General features: G+C 37.7%; 1 protein-coding gene across 1 annotated transcript in view; it reads left to right on the top strand.

Moving 5' to 3' along the window:
* Positions 1–18264, top strand: part of LOC150084410 (transmembrane protease serine 5-like) — a 289626-nt gene that overhangs the window by 208391 nt on the left and 62971 nt on the right. The window contains exon 9 of the mRNA XM_090375211.1: positions 14904–15096. Within this exon, the coding sequence (XP_090231337.1) occupies positions 14904–15096 (193 nt within the window). The remainder of the gene's footprint in view (positions 1–14903; positions 15097–18264) is intronic.

Below are 18264 nucleotides of genomic sequence, written 5' to 3'. Positions count from 1 at the left end.
CAATCAGATTGGTCAGACAAGACTTTCCCTTAACAAGTCCATGTGTGTCTGAGCTATTACTGCTGTCTTGTCTAGGTGATCCTGTATCACTTCTTTAATCGATGACTCCATTATTTTCCTCCAGAACAGAAGTTAAACTAACGGATCTATAATTATTTATGTAACCCTTTGAACCCCCTTTGTGAATTGGGGATACATTTGCACATCTCCAGTTCATGGGGACCTCCCCTGACTCTAAGGATACTCTCATATTATGGCTAAGGGTTTGCTTACTTCCCTTGCTGCCGCCCTCATTATAACTGGATAGATTCCATCTGCCCCAGGTACCTTTTTTATGTTTAACTTCAACAATTTCTCCTCCATTTTGCTCTGAGTTATTACAAAATCACTTAGCTCCCTGTTAGAGTTTGATAAATTTCTGGCATTCCCCTCCTTGAATAACTCCTCATGTGTGAATGTAGATGCAAAATACTCATTCAGTTTATCAGCTACTTGAGCAGGATCATCAATAATAGAATCATCTGTGTTAAGTGGACCAATCTGATTCATCCCCTTCCTTCTAGAGTTTGCATAAGTAAAGAACTCTTTGCTGTTTTTCCTTGCATCCTTTGCCAAAGGTTTCTTGTAATCTACCTTCGCCTGCCTAACTTCCTTTGTGACTTGATTACAGACTAGCTTATATCTGCCATAGGCTTCTATGTCGCCTGATAATTTATATGCATCCCACGCATTTTTATTCTCTACCACGAGCCTCATTAATTCATCCGACATCCATCTAGACCAGAAACTTGAACAGTATTTCTTAGTTGGTGTCTGAAAAGCCTAGTAGCCTCCAAGATTAAGTCCGTGAAGGCTTCCCATTTAAAATTCACTGTTGGTAACATCATCAGTTGATCCCACTGTATAGAATTTAAAAACTGTCTGAGACCACTGTAGTCACTTTTACAAAAACAAAAACTCTTACCCTTGATGGTAGTTACATCTTTAAGTAAATCCCACATCAGTACACAGTGATCATTGTCACCTAGTGGTTCTTTTATCTGCAAATTCTTAATAAGTGAATAATCACTGCTGATAATCAGATCAAGTGTTTCTCGATCTGATTATCAGCAGTAACATTATCAACTGATGATGTTACCAACTCCCCCTGCTTGCCCCTCGAACATGTTGCTGCAGCAAACAATCCTCCAATAAATCCAGAAAAGTCTTGCTAGCGTGCTAGTAACCATTCCACAAGTTCCAGTCAATATCTGGAAAGTTAAAATTCCCCGTTACTAGACATTCTGATATACTGGCCCATTCTATTTCTCTGCCCAACTCTTCATTGTACTCGTCAGAATCATTAGGCCTATAACATACTCCTACTCTCATTTTCCGTTTCTCAATGTTTATGTCACACCAATCAGACTCAATATTGCACTGTCCACCCATGTCCAGTGGATTCACTTCCTTAGATTAGATTTGTGTGTTTCTTCAGTAACAGCATAACCCCTCTTCCCTTCCTACCCTGTCTGGCCTTTCTGTACACATTGTACTCCCCAAATTCCAGTTCTGCACTGCTTATATCTGTGTGACATGTCTTTGATATTCCAACATTATCTGAATTTGATGTCTTGATCAGCACTTCAAATTCATCAAAATTATTTACTATACTTCTAGCATTAGTGTACATGCAAGTATACATGCACTTGTTCTTACACTTAGTTACCCTAACATAGCCCATGTATTTCTTGTTCCATGATGACTCTGATATCCAGTTCATGAAGTTCCCCAGCAGCTTGCTCTCTAAGCTGGTGCTCATTACAATAGAAGCAGTGCAAGAATCACTTTTACCTCTGCCTGTGGCTACCGTTAATCTTTTAGTCTGTTAATCCCTCTAGCAGTTTTCTGTCCCATCTAACACTCCCCCGATAGCATCAGCAGATACCCTTTCTATTTAAGTGATTCCCATCCCTGTAGAAGCAGTCTGTTCTGTTAGCAAGCACAGACCACTCTGAAAAAAATTCTACCCCTTGAGCCTTGCACAGTCTCTCCAGGGCCGAATTGATTGACAAGACTCTCATCATATACTCCCTCCTTTTGTGTGTGTGGGCAGAATTGCAGACACCTTCAAATTCAGCTCTAACTCATAGCTTTTTTTTTTCAACATTGACCTGTACTTGTTAAGTAATTCCGCCGGTTTCAAAGACACTTTCAAATTTAATCCTAACTCGTGACTTTTTTCCAGCATTGACCTGTACTTATTAAGTAAATCCGCAGATCTCTTACTCTTAAGGTCATTAGTGCCAATGTGTATAACAATATCACCTTTTATGCCCTTAAAAGATAATATCTGCCCTACAACATCATCAACTTTCGCCCCTGGCAGACATACCCTGGTCCTGTTCCACCTATTGCAGTGGCTGGAGACTAGGCACCTGCGTGGTGATCTGATTGAGGTGTATTAGGCCTTGAATGGGTTGAGCACGCTGAATTCTGATGGGATCCTTCCATTTGTTCAGATTACGAACCTAAGGGGGCATAAATTCAAATTAAGAAAAGACAGATGTAGAATAGATGTGCGTAAATTTGCCTTTAGCCAGCGAGTGGTTAATTGCTGGAACAAACTTCCATCTGTCATTGTGGAAGTTGATAGGTTGAATAAATTTAAAGAGGAACTGGACAGGCATTTGGAGGGAATGGTGTGATTTTTTTTTTTGGTTGATGCTGCATAAGCTCATACACTTGCTTTCTTGCCTCACATGCCACTACTACTATCCTTTTTTGCATAATATATTCCCCATCGCCCTGACAATAGAATCATCAACAATAACTAGTTCCTGTGGGACCAGCACATTCTGCTTTGGAGATTGCTGCTGTGTTGCTTGATGCACGGGAGTGAGCCCTGGCATTGAGTTGGGTAGCTGAGGGCTTGATCGGCCCCTTATATTAAGTTCTTCAAGGGCCTTCATTTACCCTACACCTGAAACTCTCATAGACACCCATCAGAACGCTGAGTTGGCACCTAATTTCTTCACAATCTCTGCACTTAGCACACACACAAAGACATCCTCCTTCGCTAGATCATGTCCTGTTCTAGACAGGTCTGCACAAACATTTCACATTTTGCACATTGTTTTAGACTGTGATGCATTGAAGAATTGCTCCCTTCAGTTTTCCCGCGAGCCACAGCACTCTGGCTATTCTGTGAACACTGCTTTGCTGCTCTAGTCTAGGTCACGATTCCATTAGGTATAATTTAATTAACAATGAACTTTAATAAGATTAATAAATTTTACTGATTAATTGATCTTACTATACCAATCTAACAGATTTCTAATACAGTGCTACGTTTTTTGCTATCTAGTTTTACATTAAACCTTAAGCTATTCTGTATCATATAACAGTGGCAGCAAGTTACAAACATAAAATCTATGGACACTAAGTATTAACTTTCAAAATCACTATCTAAATTAAAAAATAAACCGTGGAACTGGGCTAGAACTATAAAACTACTTATATAAAATAATTTAGTATAACAATTAAGTCAATAAAACGACTAAATATAAATGAAAACTTGCCGTTCACTGGAGCTGCAAAAATCTTGGTCAACATGGTAATAAACCTCGTACCCTAACTGGCAGTTGTGGCAAAATCCAAAATTCGTCAAATCAGTATCTTGTAGGACCCATTACAAAAGTAAAACCCAAGAAAACAAACTGATTATAGACCAATCACCACAATTTTCAGCCTCCTCAAAATTTTAGAGGAACAATCAAACCAGCCTTGTCTGATTGCTTTAAGCACAGACTACCTCCACTTCAGATGGAGCTTTGCTAAACATTCTTAATCCCATTCTGACACCCAGACTACTAAAAATTAGTTATCAATGTAGCTACACTATATAGTTCTCAGGATTTTATATGCATCCCATTCAAACCAGCCTTATCTGATTGCTTTAAGCACAGACTACCTCACCTATGTACTGCAATTTTCAAAAAATTAACATCAACCAACCTTTCAGAGACATTATTCAGAATTCAGAGTGCCCTCAATGACAAGCCACAACCGTGTATCATATTCCTCAATTTTAAACCATCATATGATAGTATGTCAATACTTTTATTGATCCACATCCTAAAAAATTACTTCAGGATAGATGGAGCTTTGCTAAACATTCTTAATCCCATTCTGACACCCAGACTACTAAAAATTAGTTATCAATGTAGCTACACTATATAGTTCTCAGGAACATCCCACAAGGTGTACTCTTATCACCTACTCTTTTTTGTGACAGGCCTTGAACCACATTGAGCATCCAACACTGGCACCTCCCTAACCTGTTTTATTCTAATGATTTGAAATATTTTATCATATCTAAAGAACTATGTAATGCCATAACCATTAACTAAAACTTAGGCACACAAATCTATTAGTTTAGTAATAAGTGGCAGCTATGTTTAAATCCAGCAAAATGTAAGGTATTACATTTCAGGAACAGTAATCCCAAAATAACTTATACACTTGTGGAGTCAAATGAAAGCCAGTAGTGGACAAGAGAGATTTGAGTGTTATGATATGATCAGACACACAGTTCTCCGAGCATTGTAGACAGGTTGCAAGGAAGGCCCATGGTGTCCTATCTATGATTTATCGAACATTTGCTAGTAGAGATAAGGACATCATAATCCCATTATATAAGGCTATTGTTAGACCACACTTGGAATACTGTATTCAAGTGTGGAGCACCCTAAAGAAAGACATTGAGCTTCTTGAAAGGTCCAAAGATGGGTAACTTTCCTGGTGAGATCGGCAAAAGGGTGTCCATATGAGGAAAGACTTCGAATATGTTGGTTGCAGAGCTTAGAAACTAGGCATCTTAGAGGAGACTTGATTGAGGTATTTAAGGCTCTGAGAAACATAATTAAAATGAACAAGGATGAAATTTTCATGGTTATAAATGATTCTAGAACTAGGGGCCATAAATTCAGGTTACGTGGGGAGATGTTTAGAGTGGATTGCAGGAAATTTTATTTTAGCCAGCGAGTTATAAATTACTAGAATAAGTTACCTATATGGGTGGTAACTTATGGGAGGCTAACAGTTTGGGGAAATTCAGAGGTCAGCTGGATAGTTGACCTCCACCTATGGTTATTAATTATTATTTTTTTTTTTAATTTTCTTATTATTACTTTATTTTTTTTTTTTTTTATTTGGCTAGTGCAGCATAAGCCATAGGCTACCTTGCACCATGTGGCCATTGCTAATACTAAGTCTAGAAAAGATGGCTCTATCAGATTTTTCAATAAGAAAATGAAGAATGACATCACAACCTTTGTTCAGGGAGTACCAATTAAAAAAACCATTAATTTCCATAAAGATCTTTACCTGACAAAGGACAAGAATCTCACTTTTCAAAGTATTTTGACCTCTCAAGGATGAAGGCTTACTTGCTGTGTGGGTGTTTTGAACAGAAACTAGAGGGGGCTGCAAATACCAAGACCATTTCCTATGTACATCAGTGTTTCCTTTCAATCCCTTTATATGCCTCAGTCATCTCACCTGATCATTGGTGCCCAAATTATATCCAAAGAAATTTCTTGGTGATATTGATAACCAGATATCCTGATTTCTAGCAGAATATCCAAACTGGAGCACTAGCTGCTACGCTGGATAATCAGGGTGGAGGGTAATCCTCTATCTACATATCAGGTCTCTGCACCAACCTAAATGAAACACTAAGAGGACATTAACTATTGGCTGTGAATATACTCTCTTTAGCTCAGATCTATACAGAAAGGACTGACCATCCCACCCTTGATGGCATGTTCTGTATGTGCCTCCTACAATACAACCTGAACAACATTAACAGCATGAGGAAGCTCTCCATGCAAATAGAGTCAACTTGTTGAACTCTCTAAACATGGATAAGTGTACCCATGATTCATACAAAACTTCCTGAAAACTCTTATTATAAAGTTATTAGTGCTGGAAAGTGATGCAAGGAACAAGCTTATACAGCATCAGCAAAATGGGGGAAATAAGAAAGAAGGGGGGCTCAAAGGGTTATGCCCAATTCATAATGTATCCCCTCCAATCCATGGGGACACCCCTGAATCCAAGTATGATCTCATAATTATGGCTGAGGGTTTGCTTACTTCCTTTGCTGCCTCCTTTAATATAATTGGATAGATCCCATCTAGCACAGGTGCATTCCTTATCTTCAGTTTCAACAATTTCTCCTCCATTTTGCTCTTAGTTATTACAAAATCATTTAGCTTTCTGTTAGAGTTCAATAAACATCTCTTCTCCATTTCCCTACAGAATTCATAATGTCTAAATGTAGATGCAAAATACTCATTCAGTTTGTCAGCTACTTGAGCAGGATCGCCAACAGTTGAACCATCAATAATCAACTGGAATGATCTGATTCATCCCCTTCCTTCTAGAATTTACATAAGTAAAAAAGTCTTTGCCATTTTTTTCCTTTGCATCCTTTGCCAAAGATTTCTCGTAATCTGCCTTCGCTTGCCTAACCTCATCTGTGACTTAATTTCAGACTAACATAAATCTAACATAGTCTTCTCTGTCACCTGATAATTATATGCATCCCATTCATTTTGATTCTCTGCCACAAGTGTCATTAGTTCATTTGACATCGATTTGGGCCTAACCCTTTCACAGTATTTCTTCATTGGTATGAGAAGCCTAGTAATTTCCAAGATTAATTCCTTGAATGCTTCCCATTTACAATTTGCTGTTGGTAACATCATCATCATCAGTTGGTCCTACTGTATAGAATTTAAAAACTGTGTAGGACCACCATAGTCAGCTTTCCAAAAGCAAAAACTCTCCCCTTTACCCCTGATGGTAGTTACATCTTTAAGTAAATTCCACATCAGTATACTGTGATCATTGCCATGTAGTGGTTCCTTTATCTGCAGATTCTTAATGCATGAATAATCATTGCTGATAATCAGGTCAAAAGTATTACTCCCTTTGGTTGCCTCTCGAACATGGTACTGTAGAAAACATTCATCCAGTAAATCCACAAAAGTCTTGCTAGCGTTTGAGTTATTAACCCACAAGTTCCAATCAATATATCTGGAAAGTTAAATACCCCCATTATAAGACCTTCTGATTTATTGGCCTACTCTATTTCTCTGTACAGTTATTCATTGTACTCATCACAGTCATTCATCCTATAACACAGTCCTACTCTCATTTTTGTTTTCCCAGTGCTTATGTAACACCAAACTGACTCAACATTGCACTGGCCACCCATGTGAACTGGATGCACTGCCTTGGATTTTATGTGTTTCATAACTAACAGCATAACCACTCCTCCCTTCTTATCCTGTCTTTACACATTGTACTCCCAAATTCAAATTCTGCATTCCTTATATCTGTGTAACACCATGTCTGTTATCCAAACAATATCCACCTTTGTTGTCTTGACCAGTACTTCCAATTCACCAAATTTATTCATTATACACCCAGAATTGGTATACATGCAAGTATACATGGACTTCTTCTTACCCTTAGTTATCCTAACACAGCCCATATATTAACTTGTTCCATGATGACCACCAGCAGTTCTTGAAATCCCCCAGCACCTTTCTTTCTAGGCTGCTGCTCATTCCAATAGAAGCAGTGCAAGAATCACTTTCACTTCAGCCTGCAGCTACTGTTAATCTATGTCTGTGTATCGCCCCAAGCTAGCAGTTTTCCAACCCACCTAACACTTCTTCAAGGCACCTCTGTAGCCAGGTGGGCAAGAGCAGCAGTGTGTAGCATATGCTTCTTGATTAGACCGGGGTTCAAGCCTGTAAGCCACCAAATACGGAGGATGCAGAAAGGTCAGGGAATGACCACTGCATATCCCCGGAGCAATATGGCCTTAGTTGCTAATGCTCCTAAAAACCAAATAACAACACTTCTTCAATAGTATCAGCAAATATTCTTGCACCTTTTCTAATTAAGTGTATCCCATCCCTGTAGAAGCAGTCTTTCCTGTTAACAAGCACAGAGCATTCTGAGAAAAATTCTACCCCATGAGCCTTGCACAATCTCTCCTGGGCCAAATTGATTGACAAGGCTCTCGTCGTATACTCCCTCCTATCTTCTCTGGGCAGAATCGCAGACACTTTCAAATTTAACCCTAATTCATGACTTTTTTTTCAACATTGACCTGTACTTGTTAAGTAAGTCTGCAGATCTCCTATTAATGTCATTAGTGCGAATGTGTATAACAATATCACCTTTTGTGCCCTTAAAAGATATCTACTCTACAATATCATCAACTTTTTTTGCCCCTGGCAGACATACCCTGGTCCTCTTCCACCTATCCTTTTTTGCATAATATATGGGGTGATTCACTACCAGTGCGACAAACTTGCAGGAGGTGTAGGGGGCACAAAGACGAATCGGAATCACATAGCATTGCAGGGTCCAAAATGACTTCATCATGCGGTAGAGGACGTTGAACAGGAGGTCGCGTAAACAGCAATCCCGCTGGAAGTCAGCATTTGCGAACCGTTTCTGTTGAAGAAACCAAGTAGTAAAAGTCCTCCGGAGTGGATAATCCGCAGGCTCCAATGATTGGATGCTTTGCAGATGGTATGAACTCATTTGGTTTGTTGACAGTAGCCTCCATACAGTGGATTGGGAAACACCCAATCGTTGGCCTATCGCTCGAGTATTCGTACTCGGATTGCCTTCTGCAAGACATAGGACATTCTCCTCATTGTCTGGCATCCTTGTCGTTCGCTCTCGATTCATGGTACCTCTCGTGAAACAACCAGTCTCATGTAACCTTCTGTGCACACGGGCGAAAATCGTATGATGAGGAGCACGCCTGTGCGGGAAACGTTCCTGGTACAAGTCCAGAGCGGTGCGCCCATTACAGTCCGCAGCTCCATACGCAAGGTGCATGTCGGCCAGTTCAACATTTGAATACTCGTCCATCCTACTGCCTCGGGAACCGGTTCGCAAATGCTGACTTCCAGCGGATTCGCTGTTCACGCGACCTCCCGTTATACGTCCTCTACCGCATGATGAAGGCATTTCGGACCCTGCAATGCTATGTGATTCCGATTTGTCTTTGTGCCCCCTACACCTCCTGCAAGTTTGTCGCACTGGTAGTGAATCACCCTTTATATCCCATTTCCCTGACAGAGTCACTGACAGCAACTAGCTCCTGTGGAACCAGCACATTCTGCCTTGGGGATTGCCGCTGTGTTGCTTGATGATCAAGTGCAATAGTGGCGTTAACTGTTGAAAAAAAGCCGTGAATTAGGGTTGAATTTGAAATTGTCTGCAATTCTGCCTAGACACGATAGGAGGGAGTATATGATGAGAGCTTTGTCGATCAATTCGGCCCTGGAAAGATTGTGCAAGGCTCAGGGGGTAGAATTTTTTTCAACCTGGTCTGTACTTGTTAACAGAAGGGACTGCTTCTACAGGGATGGAATACACTTAAATAGAAAGGGTGCAAGAATATTTGCTGATGCTATCGAGGCAGTGTTAGGTGGGTCAGAAAACTGCTAGCTTGGGGGGGATACAAGGACTAATAGATTAACAGTAGCCACTGGCAGAGGTGAAAGTGATTCTTGCACTACTTCTATTGGAATGAGCAGAAGCCTGGAAAACAAGATGCAGGATATTTCAGAGACTGCTGGAGTCATTGCAGTACAAGTAAACACATGGGTTGTGTTAGGGTAGCTAAGAAAAAGAACAGGTGCATGTATACTTGCATGTACACCAATGCTAGGAGTTTGGTAAATAAATTTGATGAATTTGAGGTATTGCTCAAAGCATCAAAGGCGGATATTGTTGGGATATCAGAGACGTGGTGTCACACAGATTTAAGGAATGCAGAACTGGAATTTGGGGAGTTCAACGTCTACGGAAAGCATAGACAGGATAGGAAGGGAGGAGGGGTTATGCTATTAGTTAAGAAACACATAAAATCCAACGAAGTGAAGCCAGTCGACATCGCTGGACAGTGCAGTGTCATCAGTTTGGGAGATCAAAATTGAGAGTAGGAGTGTGCTATAGGCCTAATGACTCTGATGAGTATAATAAGGAACTGTACAGGGAAATAGAATGGGCCACTAAATCAGAGTCTTATAATGGGGTATTTTAATTTCCCAGATATTGACTGGAATTTGTGGGTTGGTCACTCACACACTAGCAAGGGTTTTGTGGATTTATTAGATGATTGTTTTCTACATCAGCATGTTGAGAAGGCAACTAGAGGGAGTAACACTCTTGATTTGATTATCAGTAGTGATTCTTCATGCATTAAGAACCTGCAGATAGAGGAACCACTAGGTGGCAGTAATCACAGTGTGTTGAAGTGGGATTTACTCAAAGAAGTAACTACCATTAGGGGTAAAGGGAAGGGTTATTGCTTTTGTAAAGGTGACTACGATGGTCTGAGACAGTATTTAAATTCTATACAGTGGGACCAACTGATGATGTTACCAACAGCAAATTCAAAATGGGAAGCATTCAATGAACATATCTTGGAAGCTACTAGGCTTTACATACCAACTAAGAAATATTGTTCAATGTTTAGGCGTAAATGGATGTCAGATGAACTAAAGAGACATATGGCAGAGAAGAAAAATGCATGGGATGCATATAACTTAACACGTGACACAGAAGCCTGTGATAGATATAAGCTGGTCTGTAACCAAGTTACAAATGAGGTTAGGCAGGCGAAGGCAGATTACGAGAAATCTTTGGCAAGGGATGCAAAGAAAAACAGCAAAGAGCTCTTTACTTATGTAAACTCTAGAAGGAAGGGGATGAATCATATTGGTCCACTTGATATCGATGGTTCAACTGTTGATGATCCTGCTCAGGTAGCTAACAAACTAAATGAATATTTTGCATCGACTTTCACACATGAGGAGTTATTCAGCGAGGGGAATGCCAGAGGTGTATTCAACTCTGGCAGTAAACTAGATAATGTTGTAATAACTCAGAGTAAAGTGGAGGAAAAATTGTTGAAGATAGACATAAAAAAGACACCTGGGGTGGATGGGATCTATCCAGTTATATTAAAGGAGGCAGCAAAGGAAGTAAGCAAACCCTTAGCCATAATTATGAGAGCTTCCTTGGACTCAGGGGAGGCACCCATAGACTGGAGATGTGCAAATGTGACCCCAATTCACAAAGGAGGATCAAAGGCTGACACAAGTAATTATAGACCTGTGAGTTTAACTTCTGTTCCAGGAAAATTAATGGAGGCACTGGCTAAAGAACCACTGCAGGATCATCTAGACAAGACTTCAATTAAAGCTCGGACACAGCATGGTTTTGTTAAGGGGAAGTCTTGCCTAACCAATTTGATTGGATACTATGATGCAGTCACAAAAGAACTGGATGCAGGGAATAACTTTGATATTATATACTTGAATCTTAGAAAAGCTTTTGATACTGTAGCACATGGAAGACTGCTGCACAAATTGGAGCAGTGTGGCATTTTAGGCAAATTGCTGCTATGGATAAAGGGGTGGTTGAGGGGGAGATGACAGAGAGTGGTAATCAATGGACACTGCTCATCGTGGACTAATGTTATTAGTGGAGTCCCTCTGGGTTCAGTTTTGGGTTCATTATTGTTTTCTGTATTTATAAATAATATTGATGATGGTATATCAAGCTTAATGTCCAAGTTTACAGACAGTACAAAGGTTGGCAGGGTTGTTAAGGACACTACTGATGCTATGCTGCTGCAACAGGATCTGGAAAGGTTGCGCAGATGGGTTGAGAGGTGGCAAATGAAGTTTAACATTGACAAATGTAAAGTACTACATATGGGAAACAGCAACCCCAGAGCAACGTATCAACTCTGTGGTACTACACTAACAGTGGTAGAGAATGAAAAGGACCTTGGGATAATTGTGCAGGTAGATATGAAGTTCTCTGAGCAGTGCAGATGGGCTGCAAGAGTAGCTCATGGTGTCTTATCAGTGATATACAGGAATGTTTCTAGCAGAGAAAAGGGGTGATTATTCCCTTGTATAAGGCAATGGTCAGGCCACACCTTGAGTACTGTATACAGGTCTGGAGGCCTCATTTCAAGAAGGATGTAGAGCCGCTGGAATGAGTACAGAGAAGGGCAACAAGATTAGTGAATGGAACAAAGGGTTGCTCTTATGAAGAAAGGCTTAAGTTTTGCAAATTACAGTGTCTGGAGGCTAGGCACCGGCGATGTGATCTGATAGAGGTGTATAAAGCCTTGAATGGTTTGAGCATGCTCAATGCTGATGGGATTCTGCCTCTTGCTCAGAATAATCATCACCTGAGAGGGCATAAATTCAAATTGAAGAAAGGCAGATGTAGGATAGATGTGTGGAAATTTGCGTATATTCAGTAGGTAGTTGGTTGGTGGAACAGACTTCCATCCCTTGTTGTGGAAGTTGATAGCCTAAATAAATTTAAGGCTCAGCTGGACAGTTATTTCAAACGAACGGAGGGGTGAAATGGAGGTTTTTTTTTTTTTTTTGTTTTGGCTGATGCTGCATAAGCTTGTTTTCTTGCATCATATGCCTCTGCTAATGCTAATGTGGGCAGCTGAGAGCTTGATGGGCCCCTCCAAGGGAGGAATAGCCAAAATCATGCTTGGCATTTTAACATTTCCTTATAGTAGTGCTGATTGTGAGAGAATATTCAGCCAGGTTGGAGAAACTGAGTTGAGATCTTTTCTTTCTGCTGAAACTTTGGAAATGCTCCTCACAGCCATGTCTAGACAGCAGGGCCATCATCAGAACAAAACATTGACACAGCATTTCTGAAGAGTACAAAGTCTGCAACAGTATCTTTCTTGAAGCAATGAAAATCTGATTTCTAGCAGAATATCGAAGTAGAAATCCACAGGCAGGTAAATGTTAGGTAAACTAATTTTTAAAAAGCATACTGCACTGATAAACAAATCTGTGGTTAACTACGATAATCCTATACTTGGGTTATCACAGTTATTGTACAGAGTTTAAGACATGACAGATTGGCAAGTTCTAAATGTGACTATGCTGTACTGCTCATGCATAGGTTTCACAGGATAGTATTAGTGCTATAATTGTTAATTGATACAATATGCATTGCACAGCTATGGACATGGCAGTTATGTAATAGATATTTTGCAGTATCAGTTCTGTAAATTTCAATGGGGGAAGAAGCTGTCAAATATATTATGAAAGAAGAAAGAATTGATTTACAGTAGTCCGTGATGGGGAAACTGACAAATGTACAAGGAAATTTTGAATTATAACAAAATATCCCAAGTCTTGCTTTGCATTTTAACAATTCCTGACAACAATGCTGAGCACAGAGAATATTCAGCCAGGTGGGAAAAAAAAAGTGAAAATGTACTGGTAAACAATCCCATGGCTATTTTAAAATTAAAAATATATAAAATAAAAAATGTCTTGTCAATGAAATTTAATTTCTGGTATGCCATGAACTTTATAAAACCTCATGCTGAAAAACTTATTTATTTATTTATTTTTTTATACTTAGTAAGAAACGGTGTTCTTTCATTCATAGTACAGTATCATTTTATCTTCTGCGTGTATTAGATTGCCCTTCAACTCCTGATTTTTTGAAAAGGTGTGTTTTGTGAAAAAGCTCCTGTTTTTCCAAAAAAAATCTGTTTTCCTTCTGCTTACAGTTACCTAACCTCAGCTTTATGAATGTCAAAAGTTGACAGCTATAACTATATAGCATGCAGTATCATCTTTCCCATTATCAGCCCTTACTTTGTTGAGGAAAGTAATGACAATGTGATGACCATGACATCTGCCTACTGTGCTCATGTGATTAAGCAGGATTGTCAACAGTTGAACCATTTCTGATGCAAGAAATGATGTGGTTTCTGATTTGGTTAATGATGAATGTTTCAACAAGCCTTCTCACTTGTCATACTGTTACAATGCCAGTGAATACTGTAAGACAGCTGTACCTAATCTTCTCATGTCCAGAAATGGGAACATTTGTTGGCAAGCAAGATTGCCTGATTTTATGGTATACATTGCCATCTAACTAGGCAATCTTGCTTTTTTTTTAGGGCTGTTTGAAAAGCAAGGTCTACATTGATTTCACAGCACACTATTGCCAAGCTTAAAATCAGAATTCCAGAAGAAGTAATGAGAAAAATAGATAATATACACTTAAGATTGGAGGAGTGTCTAAGATTCTCTTTTCTGTACTTTAAGTAGCTATGTTTATAATTTCTTTTGAAAAAAGCATTTCAGGGAGTTTTTGTTTTTTTTTTTATAATTGCCAATTTCTTCCATCACCCCTATATAATTTATTAATTTATGCAAAAAAACCCCATAAATAAAGTGATCTGCATGTAATATAAGAATGATTGTGTATGTTGGCATTCATTATTGGCCTGAACCCTGCAAAAACTGGAGCTAGCATTACCCAACATATTACAAATGTCTTGCCTGAGATAACTTCTACTTGTGTGTTATTATTTACTACTTTAATTTTTAAGCATGTTACAGTTCAGGAAGACTACATAGATTTTTTTTTTTTTTTTTTTTTTTCATCTTGCATAATTCTCTTCCATCTCAAGCTTTCATGCATAGCATCCAAATGTTTTCCAGCTATTAGTTATGCTAACTGATTCTTTCGAGTGGACAAACCATAATTACAGATATCTTGTGTGTTTTTGATATCAGAGACTAATTTTCAATTTCTCAATTGAAAATTGTAGCTCTTATTTCAGGATATAAATTTGTAAGTCATTGAATTATTTGTAAACTTAGAAAGGGAAACTACACCTGGAGCAAGTGAGGTTTTCTTTCCTAATTTTGAAGAATATTAATTCATTTTTTTAATATACTTCTGCTTTTTTGTGTATATTATTGTTTTTTATAATTGTTTCTTTTATTTATTTTTTATATAAGGATGCAGCAGTTGGAGTTTCACAACTGAAAACACATCACAGGAAGCTCTGCTAGCAGATGGTAAGATAATTCATGATAGACAGTGGCCCTCTGTCGGATTACTTCAAGACAAAACAAACATAACAATTTCGTGTATTGCAAGCATTATTTCACCTCACTGGATATTAACATCATTAGGCTGTTTGAAAAGCAGGTAATTAATAATTAGATATTTATGATTATAATATAATATGAATGTGGTGTACTTGCTTGTTATAAACCTCACTCTTAGTATTGCATTGTAATTTTATATGATCCATATTGTGCAGTTTAAAGCCTAACTTTTTAGAAAGAAAAGACATATACTGCCTTAATCAAATTAATCCCTGCAGTAGTTGCACCTCCAGTTGAAGTACATTTATAGCCTATCATAGCCAGTCAGATTTTGGAAACTGGTTTTTACTAATTATGACTTAAAAATATATTCCACATCTTATCCTTGAAATTTTTGGAGGGGGGGTGTGTTCCTCTCCCACCCAGTCCTTACAATTGTTGGATTTTTCACCCTGCAAAAAGTTGAGGGATGAAAGGTTTAGAATAAAAAAAATTGTATAAAACTCCACACAATGAGCACAAAAGGTCCAATTATATAGGTGCCAGTGTGTAGGTGTCCTTCCTTTATTTATCCATCCATCCACCCACCCACCATCCCTTTATCTATAGCAGTAACATTTCCCTTAATGCCACACTGCTTCATTTGTACAGCAGTCTTTTATGTGCAACAGTATCAAAAGCTTTCCTGAAATCCAAGTATATGATATCAAAATAATTTTTTGCATCCAGTTCCTTTGTGACTGCTTCATAACATCCAATAAAATTGGTCAGGCAAGATTTCTCCTTCACAAAACCATTTTGTGTCTGAAGTATAACTGCATGCCTGTATAGATGGTTCTGCATTACTTCTTTAACCAGTGACCCTATTATTTTCCCTGAAACAAAAGTTAAGCTAACAGGTCTGTAATTGCTCACGTAACCCTTTGATCCCCTTTCTGAATTGGAGATACATTTGCACATCTCTAGTCTGTGGGGACTTCTGAATCCAAAGATGCTCTCATCACTTACATGAAACACTCAGTATCAGAAAAAATGGTCAGCCTAAAAGTATAGGTAAATTTTTCAGAGCTTTGGTATATAGAGTTGTGAAGACAAGAAGTGATCAGAATAAAAGATCTGTATTAAATGTAAAAAAAAAAAAAAACATTATAGATCAGAATACATAATCTCACTCCCCACTGGCAGTGTTACAAGTCATTATGAGTCATGGCATGGAGTCATAGAAGTGCCCGATGCCCTCTTCAGAAATATCTCACCATGGTTGAGTTAACTGTTACCTTAACTCTTAAGTCAGGGGTCTCCAAACTTTTAGAGAAGGGGCCACATATGAATTTTTGGAATGTTTCTCTGCATAACATTAAAGTTATGCAGGGAAACAATTTTTATACCTACCACCTATACCTATAGATTCAAAAATAAATTGTTGGATATGTAATATAAAATACACCAGTTTGTTTATATCAAATTTTAATTTTAATTATTATTTATTGTACTAATCACAAAAATACAGTCAGTAATACAACAAAATTATAATTAATCCAATTAATGTGGTTGTAGAGTGCGACTAAGTTTCGTAACATCAGGCTTTAAAGCACTAGTTGCAATTCTTAAAAAGTCATGTAAATGGAGTTCAGTTAGACGTGATCGTACTTTTGATTTTACATATTTCATTTTTGAAAAGGTCTGCTCACATCACATATATATACATATGTGTACTTCTGAAAATTGATGTAACCTTTCTTGCAAAATTTTTAATTTTTTGATAATCTGACTCAGATAATGTTATATAAAATTGAATTAGATTTTCATTTTTAAATATTTTATTCAGTGCATCATTAGATTGAAGGTCTACCAACTCTATTTGTAAATTTTCATCAACATCATTGATGGATACGTCAAACGGATTTTGAAAAAGTTCAAACACCTTTGAATTATTTTTAAAATCAGAAAATCTAGCCACAAAATTTTTCTGTAACAAACTAACATTTTGAACAAAATTTTCAGTGGAAAAATTACAACTAGGCATATTTTTACATAAATTATCACAACATGGAAAACGTGAAAAATTATTCCGAAGTAGTTAACTTTTAAATAACTCCAGTTTTGTTTCAAATGCTTTGACATTATAATACAGTTCATTGTTCTGACAGTTCCAGAACGGGTTTCAATTTTTCATTCATAAAAATAAAAGTTCAAAAAATTGCTTCAACACGTTACTGCAACTCAATCATCGTACTTCCACGTAGTACAACAAATCACCATATATATTCAGCCTCAATAGATTCAACAAAATTTTTGAATTGCCAATGATTCAGACCAGTCTTGCGAATAAAATTTACTGTTGATATGACTGACTCTACACCCAAAAATTTTCCACACAAAGACTGCCGGTGAATTATACAATGAAATTGCATTGCCATTTTATCTTCACTCTCATCAGTTGCTATTGAAAAATGTTTGAATTCACAAAGTTTTTCTACAAGTTGATTTTGAACATTGGCTCCTAAATATTGAATTCTTCCCATTACAGTTGATGAAGATAAACTTACAGATGCAAAATTCTTTACTTTCTCAGGATATACTTCTTCTGTAATTGCCAAAAAAAAATTTGTTTTACAAATTCTCCATCCGTAAAGGCCCTTCCTTCTTCGGCAATGATTTGAGAGGCTCGAAAACTAGCTCTAACTGCAGACAAATTTTGATGAGTAAAAGTTCTAATCCTCTGTTGTTGACTTTGAAAATTTTGGGTTACTTCTTGGAGTTTTTTCTGCCACATAGCTCCTTGAAATTTATCGTAACTTGAGACATGTTTTGTGGTGTAGTGATAATAAATTTATTATCAAATTATATTCATTGCAAATAAGACATGTGCAAGTATCATTGAGCAGTGCAAAAAAGTAATTAATTTGGCCACCACTCATTAAAAATGCAACACTCAGCATCAACTTTTCTTTTTTTCGACATCAACTTTGATATGATTTTTATGGGGTCACGGAAATAAAAAAAAAAAGTACTCGTGAATATTAAAATAAGCACTGACGAGTCTTAAAATTTTATGAAATATTTTAACATAAAGGTTATTATTATATTCATATCACTCTTATATCACACATGTGAAATTAATAATATTGTTTATTAGGCTGTGTGCCTAATAAACTACATTATTATAATATAAAACTATATTATTAATTATAATATAGTTTAATAAGATGACGTTTCGGGTATCTTACCGATACCCATCATCAGACCATGCTGCTTGGTGCCAGGT

This window comes from Mastigoproctus giganteus, chromosome 6, assembly GCF_048544385.1.
Source record: "Mastigoproctus giganteus isolate SK-2022 chromosome 6, ASM4854438v1, whole genome shotgun sequence".
Taxonomy (NCBI): domain Eukaryota; kingdom Metazoa; phylum Arthropoda; class Arachnida; order Uropygi; family Thelyphonidae; genus Mastigoproctus; species Mastigoproctus giganteus.
This window is presented reverse-complemented; position numbering and strand designations above follow the sequence as displayed.